The 19,882-nt window shown below is 31.5% G+C and overlaps 1 protein-coding gene and 1 long non-coding RNA gene across 6 annotated transcripts in view; one reads left to right on the top strand and one right to left on the bottom strand.

The window, feature by feature from the left end:
• The window catches only part of LOC109596779 (myocardin-related transcription factor B), an 83,970-nt gene that overhangs the window by 13,254 nt on the left and 50,834 nt on the right, over nucleotides 1-19,882 (top strand). The window contains exon 2 of one of the 5 annotated variants that reach the window (XR_007547162.1): nucleotides 15,758-16,237. The exons of 3 other annotated variants lie outside the window; for them this stretch is intronic. Coding sequence is in view for 1 of the 2 variants with exons in the window: in XM_049962435.1 (XP_049818392.1) it covers nucleotides 9,936-9,996 (61 nt within the window). In the remaining variant the exon portion in view is untranslated. Of the gene's footprint in view, nucleotides 1-9,744; nucleotides 9,997-15,757; nucleotides 16,238-19,882 lie in introns of those variants that run through there. One more of the 5 variants, XM_049962435.1, reaches the window with a different exon arrangement.
• On the bottom strand, nucleotides 7,562-8,126 carry LOC126264453 (uncharacterized). The gene is made up of 2 exons (XR_007547163.1): nucleotides 7,937-8,126; nucleotides 7,562-7,765 (listed from the first exon to the last, which is right to left on the bottom strand). It is a non-coding gene; the product is annotated as an uncharacterized LOC126264453 (long non-coding RNA).

Raw genomic sequence — 19,882 nt, 5'->3', positions numbered from 1 at the left:
AAATATATTAGTTACCTTACGGTTGGAGGACTTTCGACTCTGTCGCAATGCCAGAATTCTATCCTGGAGGACAACGAGGACTAAAATATATAAACAGATTAGACTTTTTAACAAATATCTTAAATATATTAATTACCTTATGGTTGGAGGACTTTCGACTCTGTCGCAATGCCAGAATTCTATGCTGGAGGACAACGAGGACTAAAATATATAAACAGATTAGACTTTTTAACAAATATCTTAAATATATTAATTACCTTATGGTTGGAGGACTTTCGACTCTGTCGCAATGCCAGAATTCTATGCTGGAGGACAACGAGGACTAAAATATATAAACAGATTAGACTTTTTAACAAATATCTTAAATATATTAGTTACCTTACGGTTGGAGGACTTTCGACTCTGTCGCAATGCCAGAATTCTATCCTGGAGGACAACGAGGACTAAAATATATAAACAGATTAGACTTTTTAACAAATATCTTAAATATATTAATTACCTTATGGTTGGAGGACTTTCGACTCTGTCGCAATGCCAGAATTCTATGCTGGAGGACAACGAGGACTAAAATATATAAACAGATTAGACTTTTTAACAAATATCTTAAATATATTAATTACCTTATGGTTGGAGGACTTTCGACTCTGTCGCAATGCCAGAATTCTATGCTGGAGGACAACGAGGACTAAAATATATAAACAGATTAGACTTTTTAACAAATATCTTAAATATATTAATTACCTTATGGTTGGAGGACTTTCGACTCTGTCGCAATGCCAGAATTCTATGCTGGAGGACAACGAGGACTAAAATATATAAACAGATTAGACTTTTTAACAAATATCTTAAATATATTAATTACCTTATGGTTGGAGGACTTTCGACTCTGTCGCAATGCCAGAATTCTATGCTGGAGGACAACGAGGACTAAAATATATAAACAGATTAGACTTTTTAACAAATATCTTAAATATATTAATTACCTTATGGTTGGAGGACTTTCGACTCTGTCGCAATGCCAGAATTCTATGCTGGAGGACAACGAGGACTAAAATATATAAACAGATTAGACTTTTTAACAAATATCTTAAATATATTAATTACCTTATGGTTGGAGGACTTTCGACTCTGTCGCAATGCCAGAATTCTATGCTGGAGGACAACGAGGACTAAAATATATAAACAGATTAGACTTTTTAACAAATATCTTAAATATATTAATTACCTTATGGTTGGAGGACTTTCGACTCTGTCGCAATGCCAGAATTCTATGCTGGAGGACAACGAGGACTAAAATATATAAACAGATTAGACTTTTTAACAAATATCTTAAATATATTAATTACCTTATGGTTGGAGGACTTTCGACTCTGTCGCAATGCCAGAATTCTATGCTGGAGGACAACGAGGACTAAAATATATAAACAGATTAGACTTTTTAACAAATATCTTAAATATATTAATTACCTTATGGTTGGAGGACTTTCGACTCTGTCGCAATGCCAGAATTCTATGCTGGAGGACAACGAGGACTAAAATATATAAACAGATTAGACTTTTTAACAAATATCTTAAATATATTAGTTACCTTACGGTTGGAGGACTTTCGACTCTGTCGCAATGCCAGAATTCTATCCTGGAGGACAACGAGGACTAAAATATATAAACAGATTAGACTTTTTAACAAATATCTTAAATATATTAATTACCTTATGGTTGGAGGACTTTCGACTCTGTCGCAATGCCAGAATTCTATGCTGGAGGACAACGAGGACTAAAATATATAAACAGATTAGACTTTTTAACAAATATCTTAAATATATTAATTACCTTATGGTTGGAGGACTTTCGACTCTGTCGCAATGCCAGAATTCTATGCTGGAGGACAACGAGGACTAAAATATATAAACAGATTAGACTTTTTAACAAATATCTTAAATATATTAGTTACCTTACGGTTGGAGGACTTTCGACTCTGTCGCAATGCCAGAATTCTATCCTGGAGGACAACGAGGACTAAAATATATAAACAGATTAGACTTTTTAACAAATATCTTAAATATATTAATTACCTTATGGTTGGAGGACTTTCGACTCTGTCGCAATGCCAGAATTCTATGCTGGAGGACAACGAGGACTAAAATATATAAACAGATTAGACTTTTTAACAAATATCTTAAATATATTAATTACCTTATGGTTGGAGGACTTTCGACTCTGTCGCAATGCCAGAATTCTATGCTGGAGGACAACGAGGACTAAAATATATAAACAGATTAGACTTTTTAACAAATATCTTAAATATATTAGTTACCTTACGGTTGGAGGACTTTCGACTCTGTCGCAATGCCAGAATTCTATCCTGGAGGACAACGAGGACTAAAATATATAAACAGATTAGACTTTTTAACAAATATCTTAAATATATTAATTACCTTATGGTTGGAGGACTTTCGACTCTGTCGCAATGCCAGAATTCTATGCTGGAGGACAACGAGGACTAAAATATATAAACAGATTAGACTTTTTAACAAATATCTTAAATATATTAATTACCTTATGGTTGGAGGACTTTCGACTCTGTCGCAATGCCAGAATTCTATGCTGGAGGACAACGAGGACTAAAATATATAAACAGATTAGACTTTTTAACAAATATCTTAAATATATTAATTACCTTATGGTTGGAGGACTTTCGACTCTGTCGCAATGCCAGAATTCTATGCTGGAGGACAACGAGGACTAAAATATATAAACAGATTAGACTTTTTAACAAATATCTTAAATATATTAGTTACCTTACGGTTGGAGGACTTTCGACTCTGTCGCAATGCCAGAATTCTATCCTGGAGGACAACGAGGACTAAAATATATAAACAGATTAGACTTTTTAACAAATATCTTAAATATATTAATTACCTTATGGTTGGAGGACTTTCGACTCTGTCGCAATGCCAGAATTCTATGCTGGAGGACAACGAGGACTAAAATATATAAACAGATTAGACTTTTTAACAAATATCTTAAATATATTAATTACCTTATGGTTGGAGGACTTTCGACTCTGTCGCAATGCCAGAATTCTATGCTGGAGGACAACGAGGACTAAAATATATAAACAGATTAGACTTTTTAACAAATATCTTAAATATATTAGTTACCTTACGGTTGGAGGACTTTCGACTCTGTCGCAATGCCAGACGTCTATCCTGGACGACAACAGGGGCTGAAATATATATTCATATTAAATTGAGGATGGGGTAATGGTTGAAATACATTTTAGTTTAGGGACTTTCATATTCATGATGTATCTAAGAAGATAAATTACCTTACGGTGGAGGAGACTTTGCTGCAAAATAGTGAAGAGGTGGTGGTGGTTCCACCTGCAAAACCACCTGGGCCACCTCAGGAGCACGCGCAACAGCCACCACGGGTGGAAAACTTTCCAAGGGTGGTGGTTTGACAGGCGCAAAATAGTGAAGAGGTGGTGGTTCCAGCCTCAAAACCTCCGGAGCCACCTCAGGAACATGTGCAACAGCGACTGCAGTTGCTTCACCATTCACCTCTTCTTCTAGTCTTACGCCTGCCATTTGCGGTATTACAGGAGGAACAGGCGCCTGAATATTGGGTACGATGTCCCCATCATCATATATCGCAATATCCGGGTTTATTACCAATTCTAAGCCATCGACGAGATGGCTTAGACGGCGAAGGAATAAACCTATGTCCTGTTCTTCCTGTAATAATCTTTGTGCGTTTTCTGCAAAAAAAATATTATATTAATATTTTGTGATAAAAGAGATGAGAGTTTATATACCTATCCTCCTATTTAGTCGTGTGTAGCGTGCCCGGGGGGTATTTGGCTCTTGGAGGCCCCGCGTCATTCGCACCAAGTCGCTTGCCTTGGCGTTCTCCATGTTTAAAAGATGAGTAACAAATACCCAAATGTTAGGATGTTTCCTCCCAATCATCCTAACTAGGGAATTGTGGAATGATTCCACAGAATTATTTGTCCTCATCTCTTCGCCAAATACCGACACATTTGCCCTGGTCCACTGGCGTCTTAGGTAGGTGACAAATGCGGTAATCATTTGTTCCTGTCCTTGGACGCCATTCCTCATCCATGCCTCCACTTCCTCAATACCAGCCGCAAAATTATCTTGAGGAAGAAGGGGTAGTACCATTGCCATACGTACCCCTTGTCCAATATTGTTCGGTACATTGAGGTGCCCAACAAGCCCCAGTTGCCGACCTCTTAAGTACACTGCCTTGGCATAGTGGAACCAACAGCCCACAATCCTCGTCCCCGGATATGTGTCCATAATAGCCAAGCGCAGCGCCCTTTCATAGTCGGCCATAATGCTACCAACAACTATTTCTCTTTCAAACACCTCCTCCTTGAGGTACCTTAGTATGATATTGTATGCTGCCCTATCGCGCCTCTCCATTAATACATACAATATCGGGAATATCGTCCTCCGGTACCTCAGGTGAATGATGAATAGTTGGTGGGCATCCCCAATGTGTGGGACAACACTAAAAGTGCCGTCCATGTGCAGATTTACTTCTCCCAATCGTCGAATTTCCTCGACAACAGTGGGAGAGCAAAATACAACCATGGACGCTCCTGGTTGCCCCAGTAGCCCCCGAAATACTGGCCTCCTTTGTGGACCGGCCTCCGTCGCAAATCGACTAAAACTAAATAACATCCATAGTTATAAATTGGTTTAATTTTTTTTAAATAATCAAACAATTATTGTTAAAATCAAATTATAAATAAAAATGTTACGAGATATTCATTAAATTCCTAATTATTTCTCTCCTAAAGTAAGTTATGAAATAAAAAAATAACAAAATGGGTGACAAAAAATTATTATATTAATATAAGGATACATATTTTATTAATAGATATAATTATAATAATATATGAATATATTGAATATGAAAAGAAAACGTACCATAAAAAAATTATTTTATATAGATAACTTACCGTTCCATTCGCAAGAACTCAGCAAGTTGTTCTAGAGAGCTAGGGATTGTTGGAACTGTGGCAGTCCGTGCCCGATTCATCATTAAATGAATGGCACCCGCGTAACCTCCTAGACGTCTCGCAGTTTCAACGTTCCTTGCCTCCTCCTCCACATAAATGGTGTGAAGTGGCAAAAGCTCTCTTGCGGCACGGTCCCTTAAAATTTGCTTGAATCTCAAATTTTCAATTACCTCCAAATTAGCGACGTGATTATGGGCATTATTAAGAATTAAATCATTCTTAATAACACCCCTGGCATTGCACGTCTTCCTCCAACAGTAGAAATACACTAGATTACCCGGAAAAACCTGACGGTAATACGCGTGCCCCGTCTCTCTATGAAAATAGAGAGTAGAATTGCTTCTACTCTGAATCACTTCCATAATACGATCCATTTTAAAAAAAATAGCGAACACAACTACACCCAACAAGTTTTCGTGAAGAAATGACCAAATATTCTTCGATTGCATTAGAAAAGATGTGAAACATGCGCAACTTAAAACATTTTTTATAAGAGCGGCAATTACTAAAAAATCCCTTTTCGGAAGCGCACTTTGTGTTATGCCGACACAAAGTCAAATAAACATTGGGTTCGTGCGCAATTTTTTTTGTGTGGAACGGGACTGCAATTGAGATCTCATATATATATATATATACGTTATGTATTTTGAATCGAATATTAATATCAAAAACTTTTTTATAGTTACAGTTCTTATTGTTTAATTCGTATAATAATTGTTGTCCTAATTCTAAAATATTTATTCTAAAGGTATTTTACTCAATTATCATATTATATGTTGGTAATTAAGAATTATACACTATCATACGATAGTTTTTACCATATCGTATTCGTATTAAAAGTTAAATGTATAATTAAAATAAACAGATAAATTCAAAAATAATAATATATTAAACAAAACAAAATATTAATATTAAATGTGTTTTTGAACAAAATATATTGTAAAATACATATAAATAACAACTTAAATGTAACATAATACAAAATAATTCTATAAATAACAACAAAAATGAAACAATATATATAAATACAAAATTATAAAATATAATTGCTATTGTATTAAAAAGGAGGAATCTTACATTTTAGTGAGGTTGGATGTTGGATTCACTAAATAAAATGTTCCAATAAAAATAAACTATTTTGAATTAAAAAATTACAGTCTCATAAGCCATAGATGTTTTGAAAATATTTTGGAATAAGTAATGTTGATTTTTCATTGGTTTAGTAATATTTTTTTATATTCTTTATTTTATATTGTTTTTTTTTGTTCATCAAGATACATGAAATATATTGTAAATTAATTAATGTAATAAATAATTCAAATAGTATATTTGATATATTGTTTAAAAGTTTAAATACCACCCAAAAATTCGTATAATACAGTAATATATATTAAAAATACAATAATGTATACAGTTTAAACTTTTTATTTATGTCATATAGTTTATTGTTAACCAATCACATTTTATCATATAAACAAATATAATAAATACGATACACAATAGTAGTTTTGATTAATCATTAGTACATAATCAAATATAAATAGAAATTAATCTCGATGTCACAGATGTATGTGTTAGGTTAGGTTAGGTTAGGTTAGGTTAGGTTAGGTTAGGTTAGGTTAGGTTAGGTTAGGTTAGGTTAGGTTAGGTTAGGTTAGGTTAGGTTAGGTTAGGTTAGGTTAGGTTAGGTTAGGTTAGAATTTGTTGTACAAACATGGTAGAAAATGACCTAAGTTTGACCAGTATTGTTGTTATTAAAGAATATTATGACTTCAAAACTATGTCATGTCATAGATCAAACACTTATTAATGCACACCCAAAATGTGAAATAGATTGATTGCAAGGTTTTTGAGATTTGTTCCAAGTCGTCGACGGTGTTTGTATAGAGAATTTAACACAAGGAGACGCCGCTCTTAAAGTTTAAAATTTTATTTATTATAATCATGTGACATTCTATGAAGAAACATGTGTGTTAGTAGTTATTAGTTGACATAGTTTTTTTTATGTATATAAAATAAAATATTTATTACAATGCTAATTGTAATGGATTAATGGTACAATCCATAATATAAAGAATGTTTCTATCCATAATTAAAAAGGTTAAACTGCTCCGATTTTCCGTTAAAAACAAAGAACATAATCCAAAATGTTCCACATTTTTGGATAATTGTAAAACAGGTAACAAATATCAATTAACTTTTTAATTTAATATATCCTGAATATACGATAATAATAGTCATATATTTTAATTTTATATACGTTTTTTGTATCACATATATTTACAGGCCTGTGTGTAATTTTTAATATTATATTTTAATGTTCGAATTTAAAATGTGGACATAAATAATTGCATAGTTTTTTAAACAGAATATTAATTTTGATTAATTTGATAGATTTGAAAATTGATAATATGTGGATATAAATAAGATATAAACAAAATAATAGAGAAAAATTCACAAGATATTATTATTAACTAATTTGTTTCAAAATTTGAAAAATAAAACACTTGCTATTATAAAGACAAATTTATTTATAAAATATCACAGTTTGTAGATAATGTTTTAAAAGTATTCCAGTTCAATATCTCTTTATTAAAATTATTATTATTATTTAAAAAACTTCATAAACCGTGTCATCAATTTAACGAAGATTCTTCCTTTGTTGACATAAACAATACTTAATTTTTGTTATGTACTCGAAGATGACTATAAGTCCTGTAACAAATGTAAAATCATATACATTCAAATAATTTAATGAATGTAATTAGATTATAAAATTGTTTATCATATCTATTTTAGAAATTAATTTTAGGTTACCTAAATTAATAACCCTGCACCTACTCCAAAACAGATTTATATCTACTTCGCATATTACAAAATACCTACTCATTTCCACCAGAGTTACCAAGATAAATTTGTATATTCTACGGTTTGCTATACTGGAGACGCAGTTTTTAGTCGACAGCCCCGGTCCAAATCCCTCGAGCCGCTGAACGCCCGGAGGCATGGCGCGGTCGGCTTTCGGATGCCTTCGCATTTATTCGTTTGAAGTCGAGATTTAAGCGAACGATATGGACCCCTGCCATCTCTGGTTCGGCCCACCGACGCCTCCCCGCTCGGCGGACGTCGGCCGGCGTCGAGCCGCCGGCTCGACCGGTCTCGCGTCGGCGATACATTTATATAAATTTGATAGATTGAGAAATAGTACACATTTAGGCAACGATTGTTTGAAATTAAATTTCTCACCTCTTCAATTAATAGACGCATTTCATCTAATTTTGATGGTTTTCGGTGTTTTAATCGATGTTGTTCCATAAGTTTTCAATGGGATTTAGATCCGCTGGTCAATCCGGAACCTCAACATGATTGTTTTTAACCAGTTTTAAATAACTTGGTAAATTATCCTTGGCAAAAATGGTTCTATTACATCTCTCATGATGTTTTTATATACGAAACTGTCCATTCTTGTTTCAAAGTTTTCTTAGTGTACCTAGGAATCAAACTTTTATTTGGAGGACAACGAACATATTGTTTACTATCTGATCCTATTCTATTGAACTTGGATTTGTTACTCCAAAGTACTCTTCATCAGAATTTTGGACGATAATTAATATATTTTTGGACAAATTTTAGTCTTGTTAGAATATTCTTTTTTGGTACCAAAGGTCTCTTAAACTGGTAAACATCCTTGCAAATTTTGGCCATTTAGTCGACGTCAAATTGTTCTAATAGACACATTGGTCAAAGACTCAATTATTTCAATTTTTATTTGTCTAGACAAGACAAGAAAATATTTTGTTTATTCATTGATTATTCCAATTTGCCTGTCTGTAAAAGGTGTTTTTTCTTGTTTGGACATTTTCTTATTGTATTTTCAATTGACTATATTTTTTTATATTTATTAATAATAGTGTAAACTATTCTTCAGGAGCATTTTAAGTTTTTATCGATGGTTATGATGATATTTAGACCTCGAGTTTCATGTTAATGTTTTAAGTACAATATTTCTTTCTTTCCATTGAAATTGAGTTATTCAATAAAATAATATAATCCTACCAAATGTTTTTTTAGTACAATATCTTCGTCGTTTTTAGTTTAAGTAAAAAAGTTTTGAATATTATTTTTGACATGACAAAATTTTAATTAAATTCTCTTATAAAATATCTTAAAAATGTTTTATTTTATATTTTATACCATTTCTCATCACAACTGTATAACTATATAAAAATAAAATTAAATTAAATCAGTGAACTCTAGGTTTCATAAAAATTATTTTTTATTTTAATAAACGACTAGTATTTTTGAGTTTTTTTACATTGTGTCTTGAATTTGATAAAATCTATAAACTGATGTTTTCTATAAACCAATGATTTCAAAAGTTATTTTAATAAATTTTAAGGTAAATACTTTGGTTTTCTTTAGGACTCTCTTATATCCAGTAGAAAGCATTTTATCTGGTGTTTGTCCAGTATGGGACATCTTGTAGATAACCTCATAAAAATTAGGTTTCTTATTGGGATAAAACAAAGGTTCACGGAGATTGCCTACTCCCGGGTGGCGTCTTGAAGCATTCGCGGCAGGCTGCCATCTCTGGTTCGGCCCACCGACGCCTCCCCGCTCGGCGGACGTCGGCCGGCGTCGAGCCGCCGGCTCGACCGGTCTCGCGTCGGCGTCTCGCCACCGTCCAGTCGGTAAATGTCAGCGTTGGCGTCCCTGCAACGCAGCACGCGCGTCGTTCCAGTCCACACGCAAAAAAACAAACCCACCAGAACGGCCGATACAGTGAAAGCCGCCGCGTGCCCGCAATGGTGCTCCTCAACTGGCAGTGGTGCAGCAGTGGTGCCGACCGGTCGTCCGAGGGGCATGACTGAGGACCGGCTGAGCCATGCCCGTCAGCACAGGACAAACGTTGGAACCACGCGCCAAGAGGTGCAAGCTTTGCGACGGTAATGCCGCTCAACCACGTCATCCGCACGTCCCCCATGTGCTCTCATCTCTTCCGTGTGCCGTTTTCCAACTAGCAATTACACCCGTTTTCCCATTCCCGCCGTGTGTTTTGCAGGATTGTGTTGTTTTGGCTTTCTAACTGCTCTTCCTAACCAAAAACATAGCTAACGTGCCAACGCCCTGGATGTTGTACTTGTACGTTTATCCAGTTGGGTTGTTGTGTGCAAGGGAGCATGCGATATTGTGGATTTGGAGACTAGTGTTTTTGCCAAAACGCAGCCACTACGACCATTTTGTGGCAATTAGTTGGATGGACATATTAACATCATCACACGTCTCCCTGTTAATCATCATATACGTACATAAAAATTTTAATTTGAGCTTTAATGTCTTATTTCCTGACATTAATATTTAATAAAACGACTTTAATATTCCAATATTAGAGAATATATAATTAATTATATATTTTGATACTGAATTAAATATGGACAGCATTTCCAAACTACTTTCTAATACTAAATTAAACCATTTTTCGTCTACATCTAAGCCAAAAGGTAATAATCACAAGAGGAAATTCAACGTTGATAGTTATTATCGCACGAATTGTAAAAGTATTAAAATGTTTTTTTATTTTATTTTAAACTTTTCCAAAGCCTTATTAAAAATATCACTGACTGATTACGTGAAAATGGACATTGTTATAATAAGAATTAATATCATTTGTGGCATAACCTAAGAAAACAAATATACATTTCTGTACATCAACCAAATAAAGTTTATTTATTTCATTTATGGTTCTTAATGCTTTGATATTAGATAACAAGGCAAACACAAAATAAAAAATAAGTTTTTGCATTCAATTACTAATAAATACCAAAGAACTTCTGGATTCACATAATGGCATCAATGGTGTCTTCTATAGTTAAAAAAAAGAACTAAATTCAAAGAATACTTTTTTAGACGACAGTATACATAGATATTAATTTGTTTCGAATATTTAAAAAACCTTTGATATAAACTTGGGGGATCGTTTTGCGATTAAATAAAATTAATGCAGCTTTTTACCTTAAAGAATTGCAATTTTTTTCCCATTCGAAATACTTTTCAGGCGGGTAACTGATATTTAAGAGCAAAAACAACTAATTTTTTGAAAACCGTCATTTTTCAAGATTTGGAGAAAAAATTACTATTCATTAATTTTGACTTTTACTATTGAAAAATATATAAAATTGAAAAAGCCTGGCACATTTCTCACACAAACTCGGCTTATACCATACAAATCTGGCAGATTGAGCACTTTGTTACCAAAACCACTGAACGTTCCGCAGGACAATTCCTCTGTTCAAGGCATTACGCCTTGAACGCCTTGTCGATGGAACGAGGCGACATTGCACAATTCGGGACAATCCCTTCGGCCTTTGACTATATTGACCCCAACGTGTCCGTTGTTATGTCGACATGTTAGTGCGGCGGTTGTGTGTATTCTAGTTTCAGTTGATTTCCGTTGCGTTCAAATTTAATATCAACAATCAACTAGTCATTTAAATAGCAACGTGCCGAATTAATTTGAACGGTGAATGTGGGTTTTAGCTAGCTCTGGGATCATTAATTCGATCAACTTTGTTGCGGACTTAACAGATTACCCCCGCATATTCCGAGATTTCCTGATAATTTGCTAACAGGTGAGACAACGGTTGACGCTTGCACCGCTAGGAAGCGATTAATTTTTCTTCGCACCCAGCCAAATGGCCTGTGCACGTAATGAGACATGAACAGTAAAACTAAAATTAAAAGGAGGCGCTTCGTACTTGCACAATGCAATTGCACGGTGTAATGAACCTAAATTAGTTTATTATGATATATGCGGATATTATAGCCGAATCGTCCGGTGGGTGTGCAAGAAAAACAAAATATTCTTACGAGAGTTTCAGCCAAAAATTTTTGGTATTGGACCATGTAAACAACGATGTCATGTTTTTCCACTTGCAACAATATTTGTTGTCGAATAATACTTTATGTAATTTTACAAACATCGAATGTTGGTAAAATACTCTACTATGGTCAAATGAAGTCAAAGAGATAGACTGTCTGTATTTCTAATATTAAACAGGAAGTGTAGGTTTAATTCCTTGTCAAAAATGGTTAAATAAAACCTAAAATAGTGACCCAGTATTTTTGTTTTATATATATATCTTTAAGTGTTTTAAGTATGTGTTTAAAATCCTTTTCAGGAAAAGTGGGAGACGTTTTTGAGAATAAGTTTGTATACAGTGGGGCACACAAAAGATGTTGAATAAAAAACACCTCATAAACATTGTTTTCTGTATCATTTGCCATTTTTGACTCTTTAGAAATTTTTATAGAGACAGTTGTCATCAAAAATTTTAAATAAAATATTGGTTATTAATAAGTCTGTGGCAGAGTTAAAAATTCGTCTAACAAATTTATTTATTCTGATCTTGTCTGATATTTTTCTTTTTATTCCATTATTTAGTTAGTTTTTGCCCCAGATTTATTATTAAATACAGTGGTCATAATATATAAGACACACTCACCTTCCCTAATAATGTTTATAAATGCGAGTGTTGAGTTTCAGAACAAACTAATTTATTAAGAGGTCCAAGGGTAATATTTAGTGTAATTAATAAGCTGATAAGTAATAAGTTTGTATTAATCATAAAAGGAAAGTAAGGAGTTACACATTTTAGCTAGCAAAACAACATTGGATGGAGAATAAAAATACCTTTCAAATGTCTCACAAGATCATCCCTGAGGTTTATATGACATTGGATGTGGAACATATCAACTTTATGACAAAATTTAGATTGATAATATATCTTTTCCTTTCAAAAATATGGTATTGCGATTTTACGACACTGTATAAGGCCCTCTTTGAGAGATGGTATATTAATTCGAGAAATATTTATTTCCTTGTCATGTTTAATTATGGAAAATTATGGGCTTACATGAAGTCCAGTAAAATTGAATGTTTTGTAAGACATTTCATAAAATGATTTAAGTATATAAAAATATCTCAATATTAGTATATTATTTATTTTTTTGACACACCATTTGAAAACAGTAAGAATATTTCTTTAATTGAAAATGCTCTCGAATAATGAGCATTTTTATATACATACAACATCAGTATGTTTGATAGAGCAATCGGAGGTCGATTGAATGAACAAAATTTCAGTAAAGAAACCACTGATATGAAAAATGATATTTAAATAAGAATAAATTTGCACAAAAATATATGAATTATACTCCAGAATCTTGGGGAAGAGTACTTTGGAAAGATGAATCAATAGAATGGGTTTGTAAGTTTGTTTGAACCTAGATACTCTATAAATGCGGTGGAGAAAATGTCTGGTTTGAGGTTTTTTCTTGGCATGGTAAGGCACAGTTTTGAGTAAATGAAGGTACATGTTGGCTTGGAAAAAATATTTTCTATGAGAATTTATTGTGGTTTTCTTTCTGATCATTTTATTGTAGAAGAAAGATAGATGAACATTATAAACTTTTATATAACTCCATAATTATGGTAGATCGCTGATTATTAATAATTGAATGCAGAAGAAGTTATTTTTTAATAATTTCTTTCAAGCACTTAAATCAAGCATGCTGATGATAATTTATTAGTTAATCAGTCACATTGATCATTTATTTTAATATCCCATTTAAGTAGAAATTATTTTGATTGAACTACAAAATGAATAATTGTAAAAAAAATATTATTATATTAAATAAAATATATAATAAAGTGTTTTCATTTAGTTAGAGGTGTGCATTTCCTAATAGACATTGAATAATAACGTGTGCCACTGTATATAGATTATATTTTCAACTATTACTTATTAAAAAAATATTAATCTATAATTAAAAAATTTACATTGTGGAAAATGTTGATTTTATACCATGTAATACCGGAAATATATTCTATATATCTTATTCACTTACACTAATGTGAATAAATGAATATAAGATGAATATTCCCTCTCAATATTTATTTTATTTCTGGCTTTGACATCCGAAATTGACTCTAGAATATTTTTCTAATGTAAGTGAATTTTTAAGTTCATGCTCTTTGAATTATTGATGTTTACGCAGACAGTAAATGTAAAAGTGTACGAGTTTAGCCCCCATAGTAATAAAATTAAACGATTCCCCTAATAAAACTCCATATCTGTAGTAATAATAAAACGTACATACATAAAAAGAGATTCCTATTTATGTTCCAGCGTTTTATAATAGAAGCTTGTTAATCATAATAATCCGAATTGGATTGAAATACTTAGTCAATCTCTCTGTAATCATATCTTTACAACTAACTCATAATTCCATCGAAGTAAACTCGGAGATAATCACTAGAGTAACGTAAATAATAGCAAAACTCCTTGCCGTTTGCAGCGGAAAGTTCCATCCAAACGTATAACCTCCCTTTTAGTTCAGTGGAACCGACTTTGAAATATTCATTAAATGTAACGAACCCGTGTCAGTTTGTGCCTACTTTCGAAAGCAAATTAAATATTTCCATTTCCCTCTTGGTTACTAGCGCTTCGCATTTTTCCAGTGCCCGTCGGCGATTACAACAGCGGCTAGTTCAAATCTAGCCTTTGGATTTAAGCCCGATTTCGTCCGACACGGTGAGGGAATGTGTGCCGCGGCGATATTTTTAGATTACGCCTTACATGCCATTGCGTCAAGACGCCAGCGTCACTTTTCTAGAGCCATTGTTGCTGCGTTCGTGATAAAATTTATGTATGCGTTTGGTTCAGTCCCACTGTCATTTATAACCGACTTCACTCCACTTCGGTTTTCGTTTTCTATTTTTCCAGAAACAACGCATTTCTAAATAAAATTTCAAATTGACTTTTAATACGGTGAATTCCTTAAGACGGCCTCGTCGTTCGGTTCGTGTTCGAAAAGCTCGTCAAGGTAATTGGAAGAGCGTGCATCACCTACCCGGTAATTCCAGACGCGTTTTGATGGCGTTGTGGTCTAAGACCCGCTCGTTCCGTTGAGCTTGTAAAGTTTGTGGTACGGCACCATGAATATTAATTGTGTTAAAGGTAATTTTTTCCTGGGGCATTTCATTGCAACGGTGGATTAATGGTATTAAATAAGAAATGCACGGATATTTGAACCTGATCCGTTAATAAATTGCTGGTGCACTTAAAATTACACGATTATTAGAACTGGATCCATTAATAAATTGTAGTGCACTTTGAGTATCTAACTGTTAAGTGTTTGAGATAAATGCGGTGCGCAATCCATTAATTTGCCTGAGACAATAAACGAGGCAAAGGAATATTTAATTCGAAAATGTAACAGGATCGATGAATAAAATAAAATACATTTTGTATGAACGTTTTTTTCTGCGCTAATTTTGTGATAAAGCGTGTAATTTGAAACGGGAAGGAGAAGACATTTCTGCATTGTGTAGCAGGACACGTCGCAAGAATAAAGAGTACGGTCGGAATTTGGTCCTTTGTGAGTTCGTGCAGCACTCGACTTTAATCTTAATATCAAAATGTACTCTCTCAGGCAATTCGAAAGCATTTGGCAAATGTACGAAGGATTGGCGTTTGTAATCACGTTTTATTTTATGTTTGGACATTTTATAAATTAGTATGTTGCTGTTTAGGTAAAGTGTTTCCGTTCTTTATTCCTAATTATTAAAATTGACGTTTAAAAATAGGGACGATGTTTGATTTTTTAAATAAATGACCAATATAAAAATACTTATTTTGTTTACAGGAGCTGCGTAAGAACATAGGCTGAACCAGATATGTTTCGTAAGGATAATGTTTCTTAACAGTGCTGACGAAACGATCAAGTTTCTGCGCAGTTTGGTTTGGATTCACAACCAATTAAATTAAACAAGTTTTATAACTTTCCCACGAAGGAATGAATAATGAGCAGTGTAAAATACTTGTTCCTGAACTAGAAAATAAAGGATTTATTTAAAATGGAAGTTGGACACCCGAATTTCAATGTGATTTCATTTTTGATGAAGATCGTCCAGGTCGTTCAAATGAGGTTACCATTTCAGAATGATGATAATGTTGAAAAAATCTTGTCGTAATGATCGAAGAGTAAAAGTATATGAAATTGCTGGGACTGAAGGCAGCTTACACGGAAAGAATATTTTAACGACTCATTTGGATATAAAAAAGCTTTCCGCAAATTGATTGTCTTATTGCTCACAATTGAGAATAAACACGCACTTCAAAAGAATGTTTTTGAACCCACTTTACTTGCCCGATTAAGCACCTAAAAATTATTACTTATGTCTTAATATGAATAAATGTCTCAGCACATAAAAAATTGTCTCTATTGATGAAGTTTGTAACTGAATGGTTGGAATAGTCGTATATTTAATAGTAACTACAACGCATAAAAACGTTGGATTAAGGGTGCCTATTGGAGTGAATGGAATAAAATAAATTTTACACGAAAATGTACTTATGTTATAATAATAATTAAAATTCTTTAATTTTTTATGTTAAAAAAATGTTAAAATTGATATATGAAACAATAATCTAAAGAATTATATTCAATTTATAGTTATGAAGTAAATAAAACTCATAAAATTAATTATAATTTAATAATAAAAACATTAAGGTTTAAATTAGAATTATTGAATATTATATATTATTAAATATTATTAATAATTATTAATAATTGTTAAATATACTATAATATAATTCGTTGTTTAATTTTTACAAGGCTGTTATAAAAATAATTATTTGTTCTTTATTAAAATGTCTGTTTTCGTCATAAAAATATCTAACTGAAACACGCATGTGATTAAAATTTTATTAATATACGAGGTAATTAATGATGAAATGATGAGGTAACGAAGTAGTAATGAAGTAGACATGATATTTGTTTCTATGTTTGATTGGTAATATTCAGAGAAAAACGTTATGTTATGTTTATTTCAAGTTTACAGGGAATATCGGTAATTACTGAAAGCGTTATTAATCGTGTTTATTATTTATAAACATCTAATTGCTTGTTTATTAATACATTGGTGTTGGTCTCAATAAACAGTTTTATTTGTTCTACAGTTAGATGGTTATTAACCGTTTTAGATACTTAAATTTGTAACCGAAACAAAACACCTATATGTTAAAATCTAAATAAAACATAAGTTGAATAATGATGTTTATAAGTAGGATCAGATTTAAGCGGAATATTTATAAAAGTCCATCATTTATATTACATTGTTCAATACAATAAATACTTGCTCCTAGTTAACATATATTGATTAATTGCTGTTATAATTTATTTAGAAGTTCTGATTGGTTGCATTCGGTAAATAAACTATTATTATTATTACGTGTTTGAGTGTTTCCGGTGGATATCGGTAATTATCGGAAGTTCAATTAATCCTATTTATTATTACTCATAAACAAATTGCTCTTTATGTATTAATACTTAATTGACGTTTATAATTCAAACAAATCATGTTACCATGATTTAAGGATATTATAATAATAAAAAATATTTATTTAATACCTAATTGTAGTAAATAAGTGTTTACATACACATTTTATGGATTTCAAATGCTTCATGTTAAAGTTTTGTTTATTTTAAACAGATCTTGCATATTTAAATAAAGGATTATAAATAATTCTTAAAGTTGCTGTATTTCAACTTGATCTATTTCATACAAAGATACTAAATAATAAATGAAAACGAAATTTTAAATTTAAATAATAAGGAAAATAATATATTTGTATCTACAAATTACATTTAGCTAAATATGCTGTTTTTTTTAATAATATTATTTTATATATTATAATATTAATATACAATGAAGTTTAAAATGGTACTTTGACAATAAACAATTTATAAAAACATAATTTTGATGTAAGATTTCTGTATTAAAAAAAGTAATAAAATAAATAGGATTGATTATTTTTAGTTCATTCATTTAACAAATGAACCTCAATTCAAAATTGGTGAGTTTAAATCCATCTCACACACCACCATCACTAACTAATATTAAGCAGGATATTGCTTCATTCAGATCGATTAGCAGAAATTCGTTACAGATACTGCGAACATCAGAAAGTGAGATCAAAAACGACGCAATTAGTTCAACGTTAGAGGCCCGTGAAATGGGTTAATGAGAAAAAGTGTTGAGCTCTAATCTACGTTGGACTTGTTGAAACGGTCACTTTTTATCGTCAGCGATAACTTTTCAGATAAAAAAACGTGATCCGTAACCGTGTGCCGAGTTCCGGATGCTGCGAAATCAACCCCACCGACGTTATAAATTCGGTAAAACGGGTCGACGTTAATGCGACCGACGATTGCGATACTAACTATGTCCGAGAACGAAATGTGCAATCGCTGGAATGCTAATTATAAACGACTTTATATCAATTTGACACGTTTTCTGTGGTGAGGAAGTATACAGAGTGTTATGAGTGTTTCCATGCCAGATAGAGTTTAACAAATATCGTTTTCATTTAACTGATCCTTATTGAAATATCTACTAAAACTGACAATTGGAAGATTTTGAAAATGTATTTTTGACAAACGGTTAAATGAAACAAAAGGAATGGAATATATGTGGAATTTTTGTATTTTAATTGAAAATTAATTTGTTGTACTTTTTCAAAAATATTTTTGTTTTAATACTTATAGACTTATATTACTTATAGACTTATATTACTGGTATAGTTTAACATTCGTTAATAATACTTTTATTCTAAAAAAATACTATTTTGTATTTATTTTTTCATATACAGTCTCGAAATTTAGAATTTTGGAAGTATCCTTATATCTTAATTAAATATAATTTACTACATCACAAATTAAATATTTTTTTCATATTTTTTTTTTTAATAAATTTAATTTTGATTTTGAGATAAGTTTAAAATGAAGGTATTTGAATTTGAGTTTTTATTTTTTATCAATCAAAATAATAGTATATTTTTTAAAGGTTGCAAACCACTCTTTGAAATCTCTGATAGTTTCTGAAATATCTACGAAAATTGACTTTAAGCAGATTCCGAAAAAGAATATATCAGAGTGTCTACTAAAAGAACTACAATAATGAATCTTTATAATGGCTGCGATATGAATGAAGTGATTTTTTATGTTTTTGATGAATTATATGGATAAATCAAATTTCAGATAGATAAACAACTTTATTATAATAATAGAAAAACTGAAATTGTACCTGGTTTATTTTAAAAGTTACATAAAAAGTTTATCCATAAAATTTAAAAGCAAAATCAAATTATTATCAAAAGCTTGGGACATTTTAAATTTTTTTATTGGTTTCCACAAAACTTTTACTATTGCTCACAGCTTTCAACTTAAAATATCATATTTAATGACAACTATCAAATTGTTACTGGTTAAATTAATTTAGATTCTGATAAATCATTGTTTTTATTTTATAATTAAGTAATCCATAGTTTTTAATTTTAAAAATTATAAGATATAAAATAGATAGTTAATAAAGTAAAAATAAATAGCATCATAAAAAATGCATAAATCATTGTCAACAAATTTATGATTGTCATAAAATAATATTATTTATATTTAAGTTCAGAGCTATTAAAAATTTTGTGAAAACTAATTAAATATTCCAAGCTTTTAATAATATGGTAAATTTTATTTATTTTTCTGGCAAAAAAACATCTTTGTTTAAAATTTGAGTATAAAAAAAGTTTTTTTTCAACCTCAAGAGTTCTGTCATTAGATTTTGTATGTAACTTTTACAATAAACCAAATTCGTTATGAAAAACTTAACATATTTCCAGTTTTTTCATTATAATGGATGAATATATAGAACCAGTCGGAATTATTAAAATGCTGAAACTAACATTTAAAAAATATATGTTTTGGTCAGTTAGT

This window comes from Aethina tumida, chromosome 2 (assembly GCF_024364675.1).
Source record: "Aethina tumida isolate Nest 87 chromosome 2, icAetTumi1.1, whole genome shotgun sequence".
Classification (NCBI taxonomy): domain Eukaryota; kingdom Metazoa; phylum Arthropoda; class Insecta; order Coleoptera; family Nitidulidae; genus Aethina; species Aethina tumida.
The sequence above is the reverse complement of the archived record's forward strand: the minus strand, read 5'-3'. Positions and strand labels throughout refer to the sequence as shown.